The 25,695-nt window shown below is 41.6% G+C and overlaps 1 protein-coding gene across 8 annotated transcripts in view; it reads left to right on the top strand.

Annotated features, from left to right (window-relative positions):
* The window catches only part of SORCS2 (sortilin related VPS10 domain containing receptor 2), a 489,498-nt gene that overhangs the window by 149,441 nt on the left and 314,362 nt on the right, over window positions 1-25,695 (top strand). For 6 of the 8 annotated variants that reach the window (XM_045018301.1, XM_045018303.1, XM_045018302.1 and 3 more), the window contains exon 3: window positions 25,359-25,439. The exons of the other annotated variants lie outside the window; for them this stretch is intronic. In XM_045018301.1, the coding sequence (XP_044874236.1) occupies window positions 25,359-25,439 (81 nt within the window). The remainder of the gene's footprint in view (window positions 1-25,358; window positions 25,440-25,695) is intronic. 8 annotated transcript variants of the gene reach the window in all.

Genomic DNA, 25,695 nt, shown 5'->3' on the forward strand with positions numbered 1-25,695 from the left:
TCATTGGAAAGACTCCCACTGACTAGGGTTGTCAACTTTCTAATCCCACAAAAATGAACACCCTAGCCCTGCCTCACCCATTCCTGAGGCCCTGCCTCACCCATTCCTGAGGCCCTGCCTCCTACTCACTACATCTCCCTTGGTGGCTTTCTCTCCCCCACCCTCACTCACTTTCACTGGGCTGGAGCAGGGGGTTGGGGTGCGGGAGGGGATGAGGGCTCCAGCTGGGGGTGGGGGCTCTAGAGTGGGGTTGGAGATGAGGGGTTCGGGGTGCAGGAGGGGGCTCTGGGTTGAGGCAGGGGGTTGGGGTGCAGGGGGATGAGGGCTCCATCTGGGGGTGCGGGCTCTGGGGTGGGACTGGGGATGAGGGGTTTTGGGTGCAGGAGCGGGCTCCAGGCTGGGGGGGGGGGTGCAGAGAGGTTCAGGGTATGTGGGGGCTCTGCGATGGGGCAGGCATTTGGGGTGCAGGAGGTGGTGAGGACTCCATCTGGGGGTGCGGATTCTGGGGTGGGACTGGAGATGAGGGGTTTTGGGTGCAGGAGAGGGCTCCGGGTTTGGGGTGGGCAGAGGTTGGGGGTTGGGGTGCAGGCTTACCTCTGGCTAATCCCGGTCAGCAGCGCAGTGTGGGGGCTAAGGCAGGCTTTCTGAGGGGACAAATAAGCTGAGGCTGACTAAGCTATTGGTTACTTTAAATATGAACCTTAATTCTCAGGAACTCAGAAATGGTTCTGCTCTATCAAACTGTAATTGTGTTACTATAAAATCCCCTGAAAAGCAGTGTTGATGACACTTCTAAAGCTTTGGGGAATGGATAAGTATCCCAAAATATCTATTCTTAGCTGAACTAATTGAGCGTCCCATATGTTCTGCAGCGTTCCTAATCTATACAACTCTTCTCCCCAGCAACCCATTCTTTCCAGTAATTGTCCTATTGTGGCTGGCTGGTGGCCCTTCTTTCTGGTAGAAGGTAGGCAGCAGGCCAGTTCCCATCCCCTATAAAAACATCATCTTTGAGGGGCATCTTTTCTGCTTTCTCACTCAGTTGATTCTCTGCCCTCTGACTGATTTTCCCCTCTTCACCTAACTCTCTGTCTGTGGCAGTTCTGATGGGCAGTTCTGATGAGCCCATCATGTGATTATCAGAAACATTTGCCTCTCTCTACAATTCTTTGTCTCTTTCTCCTCAAAGATCCTAGAGTCCTATGGGAGTCGGGGAGGTGTTTGTGAGATGTGGCCAGAGATATGGCAGCCCCTCTCCCTATCCATCATCCCAATCATTGCAGCTTTAAGCCAGGGTAAAAGGGTTGCATTGAGTTGACTCAGCTGCTGACTGTTGTTTATTTCCCCCACATACACACATACTTTCTTCTCTGCATACAGACAACAGAGGGAGCACAGTGGAACAGGTGAACAGGGGCGGCTCCAGGCCCCAGCACGCCAAGCGCATGCTTGGGGCGGCATGCCGCGGGGGGCGCTCTGCCAGTTGCCGGGAGGGTGGCAGGCGGCTCTGGTGGACCTCCCGCAGGCGTGTCTGAGCAGGGTCCGCTGGTCCTGCGGCTTCGGTGGAGCAGAGCATACCCCGCGGCGTGCTGCCGTGCTTGGGGCGGCGAAATGGCTAGAGCCGCCCCTGCAGGTGAAGCAGAGTTAAGATGGGGCCATTGACAGCTGGCCTACCTGATCAGCACAGTGATGGGAGGCCAACATAGCTTTAAAATTACTCAGTCCCAGTTGGTATGTTTCCTTGGTCCTTTGTCCCAGACTGTAAGGATCCTGGGAGGATTTGTAAAACAGGACTGTTGACAGCTTTGTTTAATAACACTGGCTAGTTGCAATATAGCTACTTGGAAGATACTGTAGTTTACTTAAAGTGATCATAATTCACATCTTTACAAATGCCTTTGCAAGAATTTCCCAGGGATACCCATGCTACTCCCCACATTTGCTATAGGAAATAGAATATTTCTATAGTGCTATAGAATATTGCTGTGTAGTTGCAAAGGTAACATTTTAGGTCTTTCTGGATGACATCCTGCTGCTTTCCACCCATCCCTCTGTTTACTTTTTTCATGGAGGATAAGTCTATGGCTATTAGCCAGCATGGACGGGGATGATGTCCCTAGCCTCTGTTTGCCAGAAGCTAGGAATGGGTGACAGGGAATGGATCACTTGGTGATTACCTGTTCTGTTCATTCCCTCTGAAGCACCTGGCATTGGCCACTGTTGGAAGAAAGGATACTGGGTTAGATGGACCTTTGGTCTGACCCAGTAGGGCTGTTCTTATGTACGTATGTTCTTTATTTTTTATACATTATGCGTTAATTCCCTTTCTTCCTCTGTCAGAGACAGATGGCAAGTTGGTGATATTAATGAGCTCCCTGCTGCCCAGAGAAGTCGGACAGAAATGGTTTGTATTCCTGGACTAGCAGACAGCTCACATTTACTAACAGAATGTAGTTTGTGTGCTGAGAGGCTTGACGCATGAATACTACAGCACATAACACTTTTCTTCAGATGCACCTGTGATCTATATTCCTCACTGCAAAGGAGTAGGAAAAAAATCTTGATCCCTGCTTGTTTGATGACTGCGATTAATTATACAATATCCATCTCCTTTATGGAGATGGAGGGAGCGTTAAGCTGGGACACATGGCAATTGAATGCGTTGCTTCTCTGGCATTAGAACACTGGAAAATAAAAACAAAGAATGCCTGCTGTTTCTTAAAATTATTTTCTGAACATTTTAAATACTTTTATGTTGGGGGGGGGGGCAGAAAGCTATTCTTTACTGGGCTAACTACAAAAAGAACATAATTAATTATGGGAGTTGCAGGCTTCTAAGGTAATTAACACAGTTGTCCAAGGTTTCAAGTTAGATTGTTATTTTTTCTTTTTAAATAAATATATGGGATTCTCAAAAGTGACTTTTGTAGTAAGACAAGCTGATGGATAGGTCCAGTAGTTGAAATCATGTGGGTGACCCAAAATTGTGGACTAAGTTTCCAAAGGCTGGAAGTATTGTGGATGGAGGATGTTCTTCTTCAGGAAGAAAACACTTTGTGTTACACATTTGTGATCCCTTCTGGTGCATTCATGAAATGTTCTTGGTGGTCTCCAGCAAAGATGCATCAAGATCTCCACAATCAGGGGAAAGTTGCCATAACTCACAACCTTTGAGTGATCGAGAAGCAAAAAATGTTTTAAAATAAATAAAATGTGACTTTGGATTGTGGCATTTCACGGCCAACCTTGAACATATGACTACTGGATAGGTATCTCTCCAGTATCACAGTTACCTTCTCTTCTAAGAGTAGAGAGTAGATAGTATAAGTAACTTAATGTAGAGGATAACTGTAGTATCTTAGCTATATATGGTTCTGGGGCCTATTTCTAAATGTTGACTTTTTAAATAATGGCCAGTCTATTTACTATAATTACTGTGTATGAAAGATCAACAGATGTATTGAGAATGGTCAGGCCAGTAAAAATAACTTTCAGAAAAGGATTGTATCAACTTGGATGTTTTAAAAAAAATAAATAAATAAAATGGAGTTTACCAAATGCATGGTTTAAAACCTCAAATGTTTTAACATTTTGCTTATTTTTGTTCTATGTTGCAACAAATCCATTAAAAATTAGAAAAGTAGGTAAGTTCACCACAGGCCTGAGCAGATGTGATTCCAGTAATTTGAAATTATTGCCACTTAAGCCAGCTCTGAATTTGGACGAAGGTGTTTGGTGTCCCTTTTCAGGCCTGCCCTTTCACTAATGTTCAGCTTGCCTATACGAATGGAGCCAATCCAAAAGTGACTGGCTGACTGCAGTCATTCACCTGAAAGTGATAAGCAGCACTAGAAGGTTATGAAGATGAGTTTGAACTGCTACTATTGAAGACGTTGATACAATCTCAGTTATTTTATTTTACCATGCATAAATGTATTGACATAGTTTCTAAATGAAGAATAAGGATTTAGACCATTTTTCAATTACATCCAATCAAGGAGAACCAATTAAATAAATAAGTGAAGTGACACTGAATTAACTTTAAGAACTTTAAGCTCTCTGCATACTAAACTATAAAACATGCACACAAATGCCATCCTGCCATGATACTCATAGGTGAAAGACACTTTAATTTTCAGAAGCTCTGTTTGGGGAAATCTCTTGTACAGGTATGCATTTGGTATTTAAAAAAAACAGAAGTGGACAATTCTGAGAAAAATGTATGGGCCTTTACGAAAAAAAGTTATTTTGATTTTAGGTAAAGTTGAGTACCTCTTGAAAGATAAAAGTAATTACCATAGGCACAGTCCCTTATTTCTGGCTTTTACTGAAGTTATTTTTGTTGCTAGTTATTATGAGGGAGATTTTTCAAAACTAGAAAAGGCAATTAAGCACCCAATCTGTGTTAAGTATTAATTTGTATTATGGCAGCTCCAAAGAACTCTAACAGACAAGGGTCCCATTGTGTTAGGCACTGTATGGACATGGCTATGAAAATTTTTCCCTGTATCGTAAATTTAAGTGCATCTTTTTATCCCAGGAAATCTCAAATCACCTCTCAAACCATATAAATACTTGATTCGCTTCACACTACAGAAATTCATCAACCTCTGATGTACAGCTGAAATGAGAATGGTAGCCAGGATTCAGGCCATCAGGACTAACAATACTTTTTGTGAAAAAAGAGACATCGAATCTTTAATTACTGCAAACAATCAGTAATTTGATTTTACAAAAGGCACAGTGCCCCTAATGCCATGTTGTGGCATTGATCAGAGATAAGATGTCTTTGACTCAAGTTGACAACACTAGTTCTTACAGGACCCTGATTTCTTTTTGGAGATATAAATTCCAACTAAGTACCTTCTAGTCTCAGCTGTGTTTTTTCTGAGATCGCAGCCTGAGATGGCATGGTTTCATACATTTTTTAATTTATATTTGATATTCTGTTTGCCAAAAATATTGAACTTTGCCTTGTTTATAAATATTCTATATTATCCCTATAATAAAATACTAGTGCCAGGGAACTATTTGATGGGTGGTATGACTAGCTTTGGAATGCTTTAATATTTTTCACTTGATTTGTGCTAAGAGTATTTACCTCCAGTTTCAGATGGATGTGGTTATGAAGTTTCCATTCATTAACATGCTTGTGTTGTGTCAAATTAGGTCTGGGATTCATTCTTTATAGAGGTTGCATTGAAGGGTGAAATATGGTGGAGAGAAAAAGAGTAGAGCTTTTGTGAATCGACATCATGAAACTGCTTCTAAGAAATCATATGGGAGTCTCCCCTAATCTTTATAAAATGCCACCCACACAACAAATTGTAGGAGGGATCTAGGCTGAAGATCTGTATTTGGAAGTGTTTATGCTTCCTAGTTCAAACATATGCCTATGATACTGTGTTTCAAGTAGAAACATGGGAATTCTCTTTCAGTAAAAATAATGTGAGAAAAGACAACTTTTTCATCTTGAATAAGCCACCTCCGCTTTAAATATGGAGAAGCTTTGGTATTTTGGATTTAATGAGGCTTAACATATGTCAACATTGGAGGCTGTTTGCATTTGTTAAATATTTGGCATGCTATACTAACTGGCACTGATATATTTCCTCAGTCAGAATCCTTTTTTAACTTGCTGGTTCCTAAGTCATAGATTTAGCTCTTTGGGTCCTGCTTTTATTTTAGGTCATTCCTTTTAGTCTTACCTTGTCTCCTCCTTTCTTTCTTTGTACCAATGCCATTTATTTATTAGTTTGTTTTGTTTTTGTGGTCGTAAGGCAGATGTTGATACAGATCCATCAGCATGGATAAAGCAAGAAGAGGAAAATGATGCACCTAAAATGTGAACACTGAGAGTTGCCTCACCTGGGCCATCAAATAGCCTATTTTAAACCTGTGTCCCTATTCTAAATCGGTGTCTTGATGTCCAAGTATCTGATCCTCCTCCCATGCTGGTCACTGGAAAAACTTCTATTAAAATTAATGGGACCAAGATTGGTCGGCAGGCCATTCAGTCTGGAATCGCTGAGTTGGAGCTCTCAGTGGTTGTACATGTCTCCCAATAACATCTTGTGGTTGTTCAGGGGCAGCATATGGTTGTAAAATAATCTCATTTCTAGTCAAAACATAGTCCTGGTGACACAAGGTCTACGTTTGTTGTTTGGTTGGCATTTACGAACAGTTATGCCAATAACTGTGGTAAATGTATGGTATTTGTTGACAAATGTTGATTTTTCCAATGATGATCACTTTACTTATTGTGATGAAAGTATGTATGTGGAACACATTAATGTTCCAGTGCTGCAACATTGAAGTCAGTGGGAATTTGGCCATTATTTGAATTGCAGCAAGATCATCTTGAGGACAGTACATACACCTCTACCCCGATATAACGCCGCCCAATACTACACAAATTTGGATATAACGTGGTAAAGCAGCACTCTGGGGGGGCGGGGCTGTGCGCTCCAGCGGATCAAATCAAGTTAGATATAATGCAGTTTCACCTATAACACGGTAAGATTTTTTGGCTCCCGAGGACAGCGTTATATCGAGGTAGAAGTGTATTTAGAAAAGTCCAAGTGGCTCTTCTTCCACAAATTTTGGTACCTTACCTGATCCCTTGGCAGGAGGGAAGTGAATGGCCAAAAATATATAATTGAATAAAGAGTTACTGTTTGGCTTTGATATTATCTGATAATAAGGCATGGCAATCAGGACTGTTTACTGCTTTTTCGTAAGACCAAAAATAAATACCGTAAATAAAAATTCAGCACCGGTAAGGATCACTGTTAAATTTAATTAATGGGAGACTTTCTTAGATTAGCTAGATCAGTGCTGGCTACTGATGCATAATTCTTTAATGAAGCTACAGTAGACTAAAATCAGATGCTCCTACCAGTTCAATCTGTGACAAATTATATCTCCTTTAACAGATCTTTTGGGGTTTATGGACATGCCAGTTTATTAAAATAAACTGATCCACTGATACGTTGATGGTAAACTAAATATACTGTTACCATTATGGTTTTTTTTTTTATCAGATATATTCAGATTATTACTTTGACCTCCTGAAAGTGATAATTCTTTTCAAAAAATGGTAAGAATATTAATAAGTTGCATAGGCCAAATCCAGCCTTATGCCTTGCTTTGACACATTACTTGATGTCCTAATTTACTTTCAGTTCCTTTTGTTACAATAAAAATCACCATGTCTGTCCATTACTTCCAATATTATACAGTTTTCCAAGTTTCATGCATTGATTTGCAATTCTTCCTTTGCAGTTTTATTAGTCCAGTTAATAATGGAAAGGTGAACTGTACAGCAAGCTTTGATCATCATGAAAAGTTTTCCCTAGTAAATGAATTCAACACTTACAGTTAATAAGTGTATGATAATCACTATGTACAGATGTAGCTAACTTAATACAGAAAAGAGCATAACATTAGACCAGACCCTACAAACTCTTGGTGTGCATCATTGTTCCTATTGTTAGCTAGCGAACCCATTGGGGATGTCTTTTGAATCTGTAGCGACAGATCATAGTTGTTAGCATTATGCTCAGTAGTAAGTATTTGCAGGATTAGAACTGAATTCGGCCTATGTGGTTCTTAAATTGCAAAATTATGCTACTTGGAAACATTTTTAAACTGATATGAAAGTGTTTGTATACTTGGAAAAATCTACATGAAAAAGAGGAGCTAAGAAGGGTTTGTAGTGTACATACCAACAATATTCATTAGAAAATATCATCAATATAAAGCCTGATAAATGGGGAAAATTCAGAAGTATGCAAGAGGAAGACATTTCAAGGCTAACATTGAATCCAGAAGATTTCCACATGGCAAAACATTGCCAGCAAGTCATAAGTACATACCAGATGAGCCTGTAATTCTTTTAAACGATAGTGATTAGATAACTATGATGATAGTCCTATATCTGTGACAAATTTAGCCCATATTACTCTTCTGCACCTGTTATATAATTATTCTCTCATTAGGACTTCTAGACATATTTATGTAGGTGAGTACCTGTACCCCAAAAGAGCATAGGTTACCAAGGGCCTGTCTGATGCAATAAGAACAATTGAAAGAGACTTCTTGTGAAGAAAAGAGAAGCCTGTTCCATGTGGCCTTTCAGGTGAACTAGATTATTTGGCTTGCTTAACTGGATGCTCCTTTTCCTGCCTCTCTTCAGCTAAAAGTGGAATCTGCTTTACTGGCTAGCGAAACAAATAAAATGTGACAGTAGCAATACTTTGTGGATGAGATCGTGATTCTTGGCCACGTTCACATGGTTAAACTGATTGCAGAGTTAAATACTGTATTTATATAACAATAAATGGTAGATAGCGCTTAGATAGTGCTTCACATTTTGAGTCCACTGTACAAAAGGAAAAACAACAACCCTCAAAAAGCGAATTGTGGTTGGCAAAGAATTTTCTCCTGGGGTATATTGCAGTGATATTGGTGATTGATAGTAGAGATGGAGAGGTGGTGGTGCTGCAATATTAACTTTACATAGAGTATTGAGTGGCTTTCATCCCGGAGCAACAGGTGGCTGTGTCCCAACTGATATATTGCTGATTAAGATGTTCTGGCATTAGTGGACTTCATCTTTCCTGAATTCTTATTCTACATTCCTATATATTCTGGGGATTCACTTAATTGTTACCAGGACTGTTGCTGCTACTATTGCATACTGCGTAGTATATGGTGGAAATTCTTTCATTCTTGTCTCACAGTATTTTGACACTTTGAACAGTTTTTTCACCAGAGGAGAAATGGGCAGATTGTCGGTGCGCCACTGATGCTGTTGTATGGTCCTTGGGTTGTTTTTCTCAAGTCAGGAGCCAGCATTATGCCACTGTTTGTCAGGTAGTGTTGTTTTGATGGAAAGCATTCCTGTGACACTGAATGTATTAGCAGCAGCAGTGTCAGGAGTGGTAGCATTTCTCTCACACTCATGTTTGAACGAGAAGCCAAAAATCGCCACTGTGAAACCGGCTAGGGTGGTAATAAAAGGAGATATCCCATCTCCTAGAACTGGAAGGGACCTTGAAAGGTCATTGAGTCCAGCCCCCTGCCTTCACTAGCAGGACCAATTTTTGCCCCAGATTCCTAAGTGGCCTCCTCAAGGATTGAACTCACAACCCTGGGTTTAGCAGGCCAATGCGCAAACCACTGAGCTATCCCTCCCCCGAGCCAGAAGAGTGACTGTGCCCTATTAATTTTCTCTTGGATGTTTTCCCCATATTTCAGTGCATTTGGGATTGACTGAATTTGGTTTTAGACAGTAAGCATATGGCAGTGGGCAGGAGAGCTAAGATTTAAGTGAGATACAGAACCCACAAAAGAAACTTCATGAAAAATTGAAACCACTTGTTCTGGTTGAGCAGAGCAGCTGACTATTACAAGTTTTTCTGTGAATATTTGCTGATATTTTAAAATTAAATTATTTCAGTTGTGTGCATGCCCCTTTTGTGTTCCTGCAAATAGATTTTAGCAAATGGCAGGATCTGCTAAATCAGGTGATGTTAAGCAAATATTGCAGAATGCTTGTGGAAAGCAATTCGGTATCCCAACCTGATTCTAAGAGTCCCAGCCAACCAGTCAAGGACTAAGAACTTAAATTATATGACCTGTGTGTCCAGTTAAAGCTGCTCAGAGTTCACATACTGAATACTCTCAACAAATTTCTTGTTACAAGTTACACACCAGGAATTACTTAACAAATAGTCTGACGACTTCAGCTCATTTGCAGACAATTTGTGAACAGAAAAGCAGATGAAATGCATTGAATAAATTATTTGTTTTTCAACCAGTCTTTTATGTTTTTATGTAGTTAAATCAATTTAGTTCCTAGTATGCCTAGCTAGCACTGTTAGTGCTGCCTGTAGGTGGTCTATTATTCAGGTGCCTTGCTGTTAAATCAGTGGAGGGTTGGGTGTCTGCCACATTCTGGGTGTTAGAATATGGATCTCTCCACCAGAATGAAGAGCTGCAGCATGACCATTTTCACCTTTTCCCATGATAACAGAAGCTTGTGTGTGTGTGTGCATGTGTATGTATGTGAGAGGGAGAATGAGAATTGAGGGAGAGAGGAGTCCAGAAAAGAGGATGAATCCAAGGTGGGCAAGAGTGAAGATTCCGTAGTGTATATTCATGTATTAATAGTACAGTAATGGGGTGTCTAAAAGTACCATAGACACATCAAAGGAGATGGGGGTAAATGAAAAAAGTTCCAACAAGATAAGTCCACTACTTCAGATTCAGATACACAATATCCTAAGTAACTTTCTTTCCAGAGTGATATTGCAGCATCAGATGATGTTGATTGGTTTTTACAATGATACCCATCAGATGAATATTTGTGAGCCACCGATAGAAGAGATGAGTAAGGGGCTTAAAATCTCTTACATCTCTGTCTGAGATGTGTCACAGTGGAATGACTTTGTAAGCTAATATGTTAAGAAAGGACATCATGAAAAACCTCACAATAAATACACATGTACCTTCTATTCTGTGTGCCAAGGACTGTGCTTTTTGTACAGCTTATGATGCTATGCTGCAATTTGGATGAAATCTATGGCAGGCATGCCAAGGTTTCAAAACAAGGACTAATGCATTTCTTTTTCCTTGTTAATACTACATCCTGACACTTGTGTAATGACTGCCAAAAGATAAGAATGGAATGGGGGGAGGCCGGAGGGAAACACACATGCCCTGGGGTGGAAGGGAGAAGAAAAGCTAGTTAGAAAGAGATTGAGAACAGGGCCGAGCAATTACTACTATATTATTTATTTGAAATGTAATTACAAAAGGTCACCAAACCCTAAAATCAAAATTCTGCTCTGCCTTGGATGAGTCTGTTGGGAGGGCTGAAAAGGGGTCGCGGGCTTTCTACTGTAGCAGCTGTATAGGCATCCAGTCTTTAAGGACTCCTTTGATACTATGATGATACAGGCCATGTAAATACCTAGCTAGAAAATTTCTGGCAAGTTTGCTTGTCCACCACAACTGCAGGGCTTGGATAAGTGTTTAGGTTCCCTTTTCCTTCCACCATATCTCTTCCCCCATGTGCCTTCTGCCTATCAGAGCAGATGTTGTGGGGAGCGGTAAGGTGAATTACAGGAAGTGAATTACCACCAAGTATCCCCCAGGCCCTTCAATACATTAAATAGTAAGAACAGTTGCACCTCCCCTCTGTCCTGACATAGAACCAAAGGCTTAAACAACATCTACAACCAAAGAAAAGAAACTGAGGGTTTACATTTTCCCCCTTTCCCTGTGCCAGTTTTTTTTTTGACAGTGACAACCATTACCAAATATCTGACCATCTTACTGAAGCCTTGAGGGGATCCCTCTGTAATAATTTTCCTTGTTGTTAGATTCTCCTGTCACTTCAACCAATGAATGTTCAGTGGTGTTGACTTAAATTCTCAATTTATTTGTTTTTATGGCTTCTCACTTGGGAAGTGAATCCAATCCTGGATTTGCAAATGCGGTTAAATGTCTTTGTTGGGAGGAGGGTTTGAGGTGTTGGCTTTACAACATGCTCTCTTACCCTACAGAGACCTCACATGCCACTCCTCAAAAGTGGACACAACCTCATGGCACAGACCTCTCCATCTAGGTCTGTCCAGTGCAACAGATTCCCAGGTTTTAACGTTTATCATGCATGCTTTGAGGTTGGCCTTCAAAGTGTCTTTATATCTAAGGATAGGTTGACTCTTAAAGGGGGTTGGCTGTAGATCACCTCTTCTGCTGTACTGGAAACCTTCATATGGATCATGTGTCAGACCCAGTGAAGTTGAGCCCTGATTAGCATGCTCTTGATACCAGAGATTTGGCATCTCTCACAGACTTCAGTGTTGGGGATCTTGTCCTGCAATTTGATGTCCCCAGCAGATCGAGGGATGTGATCATTCCCCTCTATTCGACATTGGTGAGGCCTCATCTGGAGTACTGTATCCAGTTTTGGGCCCCACACTACAAGAAGGGTGTGGAAAAATTGGAAAGAGTCCAGCAGCGGGCAACAAAAATGATTAGGGGGCTGGAGCACATGATTTATGAGGAGTGGCTGAGGGAACTGGGATTGTTTAGTCTGCAGAAGAGAAGAATGAGGGGGGATTTGATAGCTGCTTTCAATTACCTGAAAGGGGGTTCCAAAGAGGATGGATCTAGACTGTTCTCAGTCATACCAGACGACAGAACAAGGAGTTGCAGTTGGGGGAGGTTTAGGTTGGACATTAGGAAAAACTTTTTCACTAGGATGGCGGTGAAGCACTGGAATGGATTACCTAGGGAGGTGGTGGAATCTACTTCCTTAGAGGTTTTTAAGGTCAGGCTTGACAAAGCCCTGGCTGGGATGATTTAGTTGGGGATTGGTCCTGCTTTGAGCAGGGGGTTGGACTAGATGACCTCCTGAGGTCCCTTCCAACCCTGATATTCTATTATTCTATTTTGCAGATGGATTTAGACAGTGAAGGTGGAATCTCTCCCGCTGTTTGATTTGCCATTGATAGAGTGTCCATATCTCACAGCCATAGCGGAGTGAGGGAAGTACAGCATCATGATAGATTTTTATCTTTGTTCTGAGGCAGACTCCACACTCCCTCCAGAGCTTGTGGTGAGCCTGCCAAATGACAACCTGGACTTTGCCAGGCAGTGAATAATCTCATCATCCGACATGGTGTTGCTGAGAAGTATGCAGAATTTCTAGGTAGCAGAATCTCCTAACCAAGTTGAGGGTGTATCGTCAGTTGTGACAACGGGATCACGGTGTTTGTGATGCTGGTGGTCTGGTGCTGGCTGGTATACAACTTTTGTCTTTTTCAAACTGATTGTAAAACCAAAGCATTTTGAGGCATAGGCAAAGTGGTCTATGATAAGCTGAATGTCCTCGAGTGTGTGGCAATGAGGGCACAGTCAGCAAAGAGGAGCTCTCTTCGTAGCTGTGTGATTACCTTGGTGTGGGCCCCGAGTCACCTTAGATTGAATAGACGCACATCCAATCTAAACTGGATATGTATGCCTCTGTCAGAGTCCTGGAATGCAAACAAGAGCATGGCTGAAAAGACATGGCGGGACTGGAGCCATTACTCATCCTTGTTTGGTGCCGTTGGTGAAAGGGGAGGCTTCTACGCTCCATCACCCTGGCCTTCATACCACGGTGAAATGAGCGGATGACAGCAATCTTCTTCTCTGGTCAGCCAAATCTGTGAAGGAGTTTCCATAGGCCTTCACGATTCACTGTGTCAAAAGCCTTGGTCAGTCAACAAACACCATGTACACAGGTCCTTGTTCTGTTCATGAGTCTTCTCTTATATTTATCAGGCTGCAAAAATTATGTCCATGGTATCATGGCCAGGACAAAAGCCATGCTGTGACTCTGAATACACTGAGTTCACTATGTGAGAGACGAGCCTGATGAGGACAACCTGTGCAAGGATCCTCCCGGCTGTAGACATAAGTGAGATTCAGTGATGGTTGTCAAAGCTAGATATACTTCCCTTTCTTTTGTATATGTACCTCCCCTCCCGTTCACTGGCCCAGTATGAGGTTGTTCAAGATAGGGTAAGTCTGCCTTGTGGCTTTTTACACAACTTTGGGAACCTGGGCCTAAGGCTCCTCTGTGTGCTCTGCATCTGTGTTGTGTGTCAACCAGGAACAAGGTTTTATTCTGTAGAGAAACAAAGAATAGGATTACAATCTGGCAGCCTCCTTTCTGCTTGCTTGCCTCATGCTTCCAGCTTCAGCCATGCTGAATCTTTCAGGAAGGCAGAGGAACCAGGCAGTTCTCTGAACATGCTGCAGTTTGTAGTCCACAACTTGCAGTTCCCGCTGCTGCTGCTGCTGAATCACACTGGATCTTAGGCTATGGATAGATAGATTATGAAGGCATCCTTATACTCCTGGAGCATGGTACCCTGTTCCTATACGGTCTTGAAAAGGCAAGTGAGTTTCCTGACCAGGTGAGCACCTCCTCAATTGTATACTTGAGATGAAATACCATTGGGGCCTGGAGACTTGCCCATGGACAGCTGCTTTATGACCTTAGTAACCTCATCTAAAGAAGGTCCAGGCACAGCTCCTCTAGGACAGATATGCCGCGGGAGTGATTTGATGGCTTCATCAGATATAGTGGATTGACAGTTCAGGAGACTGTCAAAGTGCTCTGCCCAGCAAGAGAAAATATTGGCTTTGTCTGTGAGCAGCGTTACTATCCCCTGTGAGAACAGGGACTGTACCACTGGATTTTGGGCCATATACAGCACAGAGACCTTCATAGAAGGCCTTCATGTCATGCATGTCATGCTTCCTGGAGTTCTACAGCCTTCTGCTCCTACACACTCTTAACTTAGAAGTTTTTTCCCCTTTTTTCTCCACTTGATGGTATGAACATAATGATAACCGATTTCATAATCTGATGGAAAATGAAACAGCAGTTAGAACTGTTGGGACCTCTTAAAGGGCCAAATTAACCCTGGACATAACTCCAGCGGCATACAATAACAATGGATTTAACCCACAAATTTGTCACAGATATAGTGGTTTTTGGCTTACATAAACTGCTTGGTTGTAATGCATCTATAATGGCTTCATGGTGGTATTATTATTTTTATTTTATTACTGTTTAATAACAGCTACAATAATTATTTTTATAGGTAACTAAAACTTCATGACTTCTTAATAATTAGTAGATAATGGGCAAGTAATAAGGGGTTTAATGTAATAACTGTATCATCATGTTTGAAATGAATCACATTGTTTTTCACAATGTGAATAACTTAATGCTTCTTAATAATTTAACATTCCCTAACAAGCCATAATCCTTGTATTCTCTTATCAGTTTTCCCCGCATTTACAAAATAAGTGACCTTGAGTTCACTTTGTTGTTTTACTCCTCTTTTTCATTGTGTGTATGCTTTCATATAGTATTAACCTTCACCTTTAAACTCTGCAGTGTGCAACTAAAAGAGAATGGATGGAATGCTTCTTCTAACTTTGTTTTATGCAAGCCAGAAGCTGAATGTTCTTCTGCCTTCCTTTAATGGAAGGAATCTACTGCCTTCCTTTAATGGAAGGAATCTACAGTTTAATTACTTGTGTTGGATGCGAACTTGTTTCTCTGTGTAGAAACATGTGAGTGATCATTATAAAACTCTGGGATGGATGTACAAGGTATAATTGAAAAAAATCATAAGCTTTAAGTGCTAATCAAAATGCAATCCACACATCTGCTAAATAGGCCGCATGCGGCCAATGCAAATACAGGTGTTCCGTGACCATTCATTATATGTTAGCCAGTTCCTGAAGATAAAATGTGAATGTTAGAGGACATTTTTTTGTGGACCTTGATAGGTCATCTAATTAATATATGTTATGCTCATAAATATATTATAAAGTGGCTAAAAAATGTGAAATGACAAAATGAGTCCAACTCTATTAGATAGAAGTTGAACAAAAGATCACCTTGTTTTCTGAAAGAGGGCTGGGTGTCAAATCAATAGTTCTATAATAATCACAAAGAATATTCATTTCAAGCAGTTTTGCCAGCGTGTGATAGGAAACACATCCTGAGAGAAGGATTTTGTTTGATCATCCTGTCTCAATGCAGTTCTGTGAATGAGAGAGAGAGAGAGAGAGAAAACCAAACATTAAAATGCTCATTTACTTTTGAATTCAGCCTTTTCTTCTAGGTTGTGTTCCATTGAGTCTCATCTAACGGGGGGATAGCTCAGTGGTTTGAGCAATGGCCTGCTAAATCCAGGGCTGTGAGTTCAATTCTTGAGGGGGCCACTTAGGGATCTGGGGCAAAAATTGGTCCTGCTAGTGAAGGCAGGGGGCTGGACTCCATGACCTTTCAAGGTTCCTTCCAATTCTAGGAGATTGGTATATCTCCAATTATTACCTTACCTAGGTTTGATGTTGGGGATCTAAGTTTCAAAGAGTGAAATGACCTTGAGTTATGCAGAATACTCTCTTCCAAAACTTGGCCCCCCCACCAAAAAAAATCAGATGACCGGTGATCCTACTCTAGCTAGTATAGCAGTCTTTGAAATAACACTAGAGTCCATTTCAGAGAATGTGCATTGACATCTGTCATTTAAGTTCTGTATCCACCACTGAACAGTATATGTTGTCTTCTTCACTTCCTCACAATGACTTGATACCTGATGACCCCCTGGGATGATATCACTCTCTCCCGAAATCAGAAAGTGGAATAATGAAGATTTCTCTCTTGCTTAAAGTACATTAAAGATAACTATCTGTGCCAAACTCACTCACTATTCTTGGATATTTTCAAACCTAAAAAATGCTGACATCTTGTCATTAATACTCTTGTAAATTCTAAAGTAAACAGATTTCAAAGGCACTTGACTGTTAGTGTGAAGACAAGGTCAAATAGTTGAATGACAAGTGCTCCTGGTACAATAAGACTATCCATCAATCAGTTCTACCAGCAAGTTCTTAAAAAAGACAGGAGAATGGAACATGACAAAATAATGTGTTGAAAGATGTATTTGTAGAAGGTCCATTTCAGCATTCTTGAACTAGTAGTTCATAAAGAAAATCAATTATGTATGGCTTAGAAATGGGTTGGCCCTTCATTGAACAACCTAGTTTGCAATTTAAAACTGCTCAAAGGCATCTTGTCACTAACTCTAAAAAATGAATTCAGAAATTGGAAAAAATCCATTCTGTCAAATTAAAGCTTTTTCGGTTCCACCATCACTAGAAGAAGAGCATAGTAAGTGCACACAGCTGAAATAAGTGAAACACATTAATTTGGCCTAGGAAACATCAAGTTAGTAGTGATGACTTTCTGATGTTCTCACACTGCTTAAAAATAATTTGACTTCAATTATTAAGTAGTCTTCAGTAGGAGTTGTGTGAGCTGGGGATATTTTCACTACCGCTGAGCTCAGCAAACATGGAATTCAGATGTTCACTTGGACATAGTTCAAAAGCTAGGCCATCTTAACCTAACTTTCTGATGAACGCTTTTGAAACTTAGGCTATTCTGCCCTATCTCCATGTGTTTGTGGTGCCATTATGTTTTGTTTCCTTAAATTTACTGTGGCATTATTCTGATGAGATAGTAATTAGAGAAAATGCGGAAGGAGTCCGATGTTAAATACAGCTCTTCCATTTGTTTTATAGTAAAAGGACTAGTACAAAATGTAGATGGATGGTTTAGAGGTGTTAGAAGAAAGGATCTGTTCTCCCAAATAGATCAATGTACAGAAAAGAAAAATAGTTAAATGTTGCATGAAATTATGGACCAGGTCTCATTTTTTCATTAGCATGTGGTAGTTTTTGTTATTCATTCTTTGATTACATGGTATCAATATGTTGAATTACTTCACAAGCATTCAGCACAGAGGGCACTTTAAGTCAGTGGCTTTCCAACTTTTTTTCTCGTGACCCAGATGAAGAAAATTGTTGATGACCGTGACCCAACAGAGCTGGGGATCAGGGGTTTGACGTGTGGGAGGGACTCAGGGCTGGGGCAGGGGGTTGGGGTGTGGGAGGGGCTCAGGGCTCTGGGCTAGGGGTGCAGGCTCTGGGGTGGGGCTGGGGATGATGGGTTTGGGGTGCAGGAGGGTGCTCTGGGTTTGGGGGGCTCAGGGCTGGGGCAGGGGATTGGGGCATGGGAAGGGAACAGGGCTCTGGGCTGGGAGGTGCAAACTCTGGGGTGGGGCTGGGGACCAGGGGTTTGGGGTGAGGCCCAGGGCTGGGGCAGGGGATCGGAGCACAGGGTTGGGGCGTGGGCCCTTGAGCGGCTCCCAGTCAGCGGCACAATGGGCGTGCTAAGCAGGCTTCCTGCCTGTCCTGGCTCTGCAGACCGCACTGTGCCCCGGAAGTGGCTAGCAGGAGGTCCGGCTCCAATGGGAGTGCGGAGCTGGTGCTCGGGGTGGGGGCAGGAAATGGAGCCCCATGCGCCCCTCCCCCGCCTAGGAGCCAGACCTGCTGCTGGCTACTTTCAGGGTGCAGCATGGTGTCAGAACAGGTAGGGACTAGCCTGCCTTAGCCGGCAGCACCACCGACGGGACTTTTAACAGCCCAGTGGAGGTGCTGACCGGATCCACCACAACCCAGTGCCTTACATTCCGCGACCCACAGTTTGAAAACCACGGCCTTAAGTTATATCCGAGTTTTTTTACTCAGTCAATACTCAGGCAAACTCCCAATGATGTCAATGGGAGTTTGCCTGTATAAAAACTGAATGAGGATCTTCGGATCAGTTCTTAATTAGTGGGGGAAAGAGGAGTGACTTGCACTTTGAATAACAACATTTTTCCAGTGGTTCATCTAATGCTGGTGTACATCATCTTTACAGGAATGGCAGCCTTGTAATTAAGGCACTGGACTGGGTCTCAGCTCTGCCTAGTTCTGCCACAGACTTTCTGTGTGACCCTGGGCAAGTCACTTGATATCACCCTGGAGATAACAATACATTCTTCCCCCTCCCCTTTGTCTGCTTAAAATGCAAGTTTGGTGAGGGCCTAACTCTTACTATGTGTCTGTACACTGCCTAGCAGAATGTGGTCCCTTTCTCTGTTAGGTACTCTAGGCATTACTGCAATACTAATTAATCATTAATGTATAATTGTAATTTAAAAATTACAAAGCTCCTCAGAAAGAGACTACGTATTCATTAGCAAAGCAAGATTAAAATGAAATGTTAAGAACTCTTTAAAAATACAAGTCCCATGGGAATAGGCCTGATGCTAAGAGACACAAATTGTTGTAAATACACAGGGTCTATCCTTGCACTCATTTACGTCTGTGTTGTCCCACTGAAGTCAATGGGGTTGCTTGGGTGTAAGTGATGGCAACAGTTTGTATACAGACGTTAGAGCAGTTAGAGCAAAGTATAGAGAAGTTAGAGCAAAAACACAAAAGATCCATTAATGCAAGAGAATGATACAGAATGCTGCTGCAAAAACAGTTTTTCCCTGCACTGTGTTTTGGTGTTCCATAGTTTTGCAATACTGACTCTTGACATTTGCCTGTGCCAACGTTTGATACGTGATGCCCTGCTTTTGTGTCATATAATTAACTGCCACACTCAGTGGATGTTACATGTCTTTAGTTAGATCAGGACATGATGTTTTACCTAATACTCTGAGAAATCCTGAAAATACCACAAAGAGTGGGAGTGGACTTGTGAAGGGACTAATTATGCCAGTTCATAGAATATCAGGGTTGGAAGGGACCTCAGGAGATCATTTAGTCCAACCCGTTGCTCAAAGCAGGACCAATCCTCAGACAGATTTTTGCCCCAGCTCCCTAAATGGCCCCCTCCAGGAGGGAACTCTCAACCCTGGGGTTAGCAAGCCAATGCTCAAACCACTGAGCTATCTTAAGTTTTTTCTTCTCATCATATGTGGCTGAGAAAAATAACCATTGTTTTCAGCTTTGTCAAGCTTCTAGGCAGATAGAAAGATGTTGTAGGTGTTTTTTGGAAAGTACTGTAGAATGTGTGTTAAACATGCCTCTCTTGTCAATCGAGTGAGATCTGTTGAAGTTTCCACAGTGATTAAATGAGTCATTAAGGAAGATTTGTTATAAATGTGTTTCCTTCATGTACTACTCTGGAAAAAAAAATTCAGAGTACTCAGAATTTTTTCCAGAGTAGGACATCAAGTACAATTCAATACAAGAATTGTACAGAACCAAAAAGCTGTCTAGGCATTGGTTGGAGTATTTTTCAAGGGCCCTAGAATCCAAAAGCCAAATCTTGTCATCTCTGTTCAGTCCTTAGATATTTGCTGAATTACCTCTCAGCCATCTTCTAATCTCTGTTAACCCAGTCAAAATCCAAGGCTTTGCCAAGGAGATTTTAACTTCAATTTACACTTGCATAACAGAGAGCAAAGTTAAATTATAATTATTAGTATTGTTCATATTTTATTATTCAATTTTATTTATATTGTGGTAGAACCCAAACTCACAATACACTTTCCAAATACAGAGGAAGACACTTGCCCAGAAGTGTATTCACACACCCAATCCCATGCTGTGATGTTACAGTTGGCTCCTTCTGCCAGTGCAGAAACCTAATAATTTCAGTGGTGCTCCAAGTAGACCCAGAGGCCCACCTGCATGCATTTCATTGCAGGATCATAATCTGATGTTGTTTAAATCCAATATAACTCCATAAAAGTCATTACTGTTACTTCAGATGTATTCCTGTGTAAGGGAGAGAAGAATCCGACCCACTGACATCAGTGGATGTTATTCTCAAATATAGACTGCAAGGCTGTTGGCCCCAAACCATTGAGTCCTCACTAGTACCCATCTTTTCTGCCTCTAGAAATGGCTAGCTAGGTTCCTGGACCTTTTCCAGTGTGGGGTGGGACGTGCTTTAGAGAAACTTCTTTGAGTGTGATTTGAAAGTGAAGGGATCAAAATGGACCTTAATTTCCAAAATCACCAGCCAGTCTGTTTTTATTTGATTTATTTAAAATTTGCCAGTGCAGAGTTCTGTTTTCATGTATCAAAATGAACTACTGTAACATGGCTCATAGGTCCAGTATCTCAGATATAAGAGCCATATATTTGGGGAATAGTATGAAAACACAATCACAGTAGAACCAAAAAGAATGTGAAATAAACATGGTTTTGGCTTTTATTATAAACTGAAACTCAGACCAGGTACTCCAAAATGTTTGCCACGGTCTTTATAACATTCGGTGAACCTGCACTGATCTATGGTTTTGTGTGGAATCTGTGTAAAACTTTCTATTTGCCATGTAAACCAAGGTGAAATTTCCTTTAGTTTTGCCTGAATTTTCCTTTGGGTTTGGAGTACCTTCAAACTAAAAGCTAAAAATGAAAAAATCAGGTTATGAATCTGTGAAAACAGATGCCCTAAAACAAACAAACAAATGGTTCACACACTACTGTGCAAACTGAAATGCCATTGCATGTGTGGGACTGCAGCCGCTAAATTGCAATCCAGATCCAAACATCTAAGTTTGAGAATGTTCGACTCCTCATACCCATTGTGATATATTGGTCTTGCCTGTCTGAGTAGATATTCAATATAGCAAATTCTTTTGTGTGGTCTTTCCTCCATCTATGAGTCAATGAAGTCAATGTCAAAACTCTCATTGATTTCAGGGGGCCAGGATTTCACCCCAGAAAAGCTTTAAACAAGTTCCTTTTGTGAGTTAATCAGTAGTTGGGTTGGTTATCTGCAGAACGTGGTTGTGTTACACAGTCTCTACCACTGTGGGTAGCTTCTGAATGGTACCTAGATATCCTGAAAGAGCTGTAGTGTATATAATAATCTTTGCTTTTATAGCAGAGGTGGGCAAACTTTTGGGCCCGAGGGCCACATTTAGGTATGGAATTGTATGAGGGGCCATGAATGCTCCCAAAATGGGGGGTTGGGGTGTGGGAGAGGGTGAGGGCTCCAGCTGGGGGTGCGGGCTCTGGAGTGGGGCCAGAAATGAGGAGTTCAGGGTGCGGGAAGGGACTCTGGGCTGGGGCAGGGGGCTGGGGTGTGTGTGTGAGGGATCTGGCTGGGGGTGTGGGCTCTGGAGTGGGGACGAGGGGTTAGGGGTACAGGAGGGTGCTTTGGGCTTGGACAAGGGGTTCAGAGGGCAGGAGGAGGATCAGGCCTGAGGCAGGGGGTTGGGGCATGGGAGAGGGGCAGGGGTGCTGGCTCCGGGCAGTGCTTACCTCAAGCAGCTCCTGGAAGCAACGGCATGTCCCTCCTCCGTCTGCCAATGGGAACTGCGGGGGTGGCACTTGGGGTGGTGGCAGCATGTGGAGTCCCCTGGCTGCCCTACGTGTAGGAACCGGAGGGGAGACATGCTGCTGCTTCTGGGAGCTGCGCAAGCCCCCAATTCCACTCCCCAGCTGGAGCACTGGAGCAGGTCAAGCCCCAGACCCCTCTCCCTAGTGGGAGCTCGAGGGCCAGATTAAAATGTCTGAAGGGCCAGATGCGGCCCCCGGGTCGTAGTTTACCCCCTGTTCTATAGTGAGAATTCACAAGCTTTAGCAGGAAGCAGGGTCATTCTCCTCCTGCCTCCCTCCTTTTCCCCCCAGTGTCTCTTAATGCCAGATATTATTTTGGGATTGAGGTTTTCAGCTCTCTTAGTGCCTTGTATTATCTTTACTGTAGTGAGCTAATCTTATTCTGTGGGGATTGTTTTCACTCCCATTTGGAACTGCATGGCAACAATTTATGGTAGACTGAGTTTCCACACAGAGCAGGTAAGTCATCCTCAAGAGAATGAATGTACGAGTGTGTCACTATTGCGTATCAGCCCTGACATCCTCTACAGCATGATGTCAGCTGTGAATATTTCTTACCGAGACTTTTTTTTTTTATAAACAAGATCCAGGATGGCATTTAAAAAAAAAAAAAGTCTTGGCTGCACCAAATAGTCCCTCTATTTATCTGTCTATTATATTTTTAGAACAGTCATTAACATAGTGTAGAGATGCTGTGGGTCCATGTGGGTGTGTTAATTGCCATAAAATAGCTTGGTTCAAAACTTGCTGCTATGAAATGTCATGTTCTCAGTTTTGAAACTCCCACATAAGAGGCTGTATTTGTGCTTTGATACTGTTTCCTGGTAAAATGTGACACAGGGCAAAATGTGCTGCATTTGCCATGGATGGACTTTGTAATCTCTCTGCATAATTTATAGGAACTGCCTCTTCTGCTGCTGATGGTCTAGCTGGGACCTGCAGAATAGGTTGGTTCTGCCCTCTAATTTTAAGAGTTGTAGTGGTGGCACTGCAGTATTTTTCTTGTTTCTGGGTCGCTTTTGGATTTACGCCTGGTGAAGGACTTGGAAGAGTTACTATGAAAGCAAAAAAAAAACCACCACCAAAAAACCCATCTGCTAGGGTTTTATGAGTTGCCTACTTGCCAAGTTCAACAGCAGGCCAATCTATTGTTGATCAATTCTTCCCTCACCAGGTGTCACTGCAGTTACAGGAGAATGACTACTGAGAATTTAAAGGAACTTAAGAGATGACTTGGCCACACAAAGTTCTAAACAAAATGTATAAAAAAGATTCAGCAATTGGATAAAGATATTAGGAGATAATGACTCTTGTCATTAGAAAAAAAACAGAAACAAATCCTGCTGAAGTGAATATGGGGCATTTGAAATCCCCAGGTAACTTCAACAGAGCTTCCAAAATGTGCCTTCTTCCCTACATTCTTGCATTAATTACATATTTTACTAGTCTGCTTTACAAAATGATGATCCAGGTGAGACTCACTCATTGTGGTTTTAATGTGTGTTTAGGCAATCTGATCTTGTTACAAAACTATCTGAATATTGTAATGACCTTTAATATAATGTGACAACCTGGCTAATGGGCAGACACTTCTGAGGCAGATGGTGTACAACACAGGTAATTATTTCTTCTTTGCAGTAGATGCAGACATGTATTCCACTTAGGTGTGTGCGTGCCCAGTGCACGGAGCTGGAGATTTTTGTGCACATTAGTGTAAATAAAAAGCCATGAGAAAGAACTAGCATTTTTCTGTGGCAGATCAGTGTAAACGTTCTAGACGAGCCACAAACATGGGTTGTTTTTTAACAAGAATAGATCTGTTAATTACTTATTATCAATCAGAGCAGTCACACAGGAGTAATAATTCTGGAAGAGATGTAAGAACTATTCTGTTCTTCAGCAATCTAGTTAGTAAAAGAAATGTTGAAAAATTGCTTTATAGCCCTGAGGCCTTTTTTCAGCATACTCTGCTATCCACCACTCCCAAAATTGATGGGTCTTATGAAAGGCATTATAATGAAGATGGACTTGAAGTGCTCATTTTCATCTTTTTAGGTACTGAGCAAGTAGTTATGTGAAACCACTCTTTTTTTTTCAACTCAGTAAGTCCAGAAATAGGCTGACCTTCTGAAGCAGAGTCTATATATATTAAAATTTTTATGCATAACAGTCAACTTCCTCCCACATTTTCTGATCCAGTTAACATTTTTATGGCACCAGAGAAAACAAATTAATATTTATCACTTTATATAGTGCTGTATGAATTATCAACAGTGGTATTTTATTTATGCTTTTTATGTGGCTATAACTCCATTCCTAGGTGACACCTTACTAGATGAGATGCTGGACTCTCTACTACTTAAACTAAAACTTTACCCCATCTGGACTTTTTCGTGTATATTGAAGATTGCATTATAGAAATAATAGAAATGCAGAACTGGAAAAGACTTCAAGAGGTAGCCTCGTTTATCTCCTCCTCCCCGCCCCCAGGCTGGGGTATAATTAAATATACGTAGACCAGCCCTGCATAGATGTTTGTCTAACCTGTTCTAACCTGGGGATGTGCTAGCCTGACCCACTTCTGTGTGTTTCTTTAACTCTAAATCTGAAATTACTAAGAAAATATCAGTTACATGATACACACCTGATACACACCTGTCATCTGAAGGAAGGATTTCGCCCTGTCTCCTTTGCCACTAGCAATGCCACTGTACAGCACTATGAGTTATTTGATTTAAAGACCCCTTACTTACTGTACTTAAAGTATGTTCTGGTCTTTGCCTTCCAATGTGTGCTGTCCAGCATATCTGATATTTTGATGAAGCACAGCAAAACAGCTATTTCCAAATGGAAGTCCTATCTAACCGATCAACTTTTCAGTGCACTAGCAAGGGTGCTACTTTTTTTCTCACTGGGGACAGTCAAATTAAGAGTGTTTTCTAAAAATCTTAGTTCCAAATCCCCCAAAAGATCAAAATGTCAGGAATTCAGAATTGGAATGGCCACTTGCAACTGTATTTATTTTTCTTGATTTTTCTAAACAGATATTTTGGAATTAAAGCTCTTTCTTTCAAAGATCAGCCTTAAATCTGTGTTCTTGTCAGTAAAATGACAGGAACATAGGGAAATCTGGGAATTGCTGCTGGTTCTTTGCTGGTCTATGCAGGGCAAAATTTGTGGACTAATAGTTTATTTGATGAAAAATGCAATTTTGGTCAGCCCAAAACAATTTGTGAATTTCACACTATTAGTTTCAACCATGAATGGTGATAATGCTGCCCACCTCCCTTATAACTTTTAATCCAGTACATAGAGTACTCTCTTGGGTTGTGGGAAATCCCAGCTTCAAATCCTTGCTCTGGAACAGACTTGAAATCGACCTTTTCAATTCACTGAAACATTCCAGTGTTAGATCCCAAGCAATTTATTTATTGATTTATTTTCCTGGAACTGCCACTGGGCTGAAAACTTAGTTATTTGCCCAGTTTTACTGTACATTCCTCTCATATATGTCTTGCACCATGCTGCAGTATTTTAAGTGTAGAGAAGCCCCGAGTTCTAGAACTGTTTTTTCACAGAAGCCTGGGAATGGACAGGGAACAAGGCCTGACACCTAAGGGCATACACTCAGAGAGACCAGGAAGGAAACAGACTTGCAGGTAGCCCTTTAACCATGATACTAGGAAGAACAAGAGGAAGAAGGTGATATTTAATTGAAATGGAAGTGTTAGTTAGCCATTCTTGAGTATGGCTGGACAATTAGCCAAGAGGGGAGAAAATGAGAGTGCAGTATTATCTGGGAGTTTTCAAACGAATTGTCCAGATCAGCAGTTTAGATGGGAACAGATCCAATAAGCATGTCACGTTATTTGTAGATTTGTGCATATACATTTACAAAAAGACGCAGCTTTCCAT

Source organism: Mauremys mutica, chromosome 5, assembly GCF_020497125.1.
Source record: "Mauremys mutica isolate MM-2020 ecotype Southern chromosome 5, ASM2049712v1, whole genome shotgun sequence".
Lineage (NCBI taxonomy): Eukaryota > Metazoa > Chordata > Testudines > Geoemydidae > Mauremys > Mauremys mutica.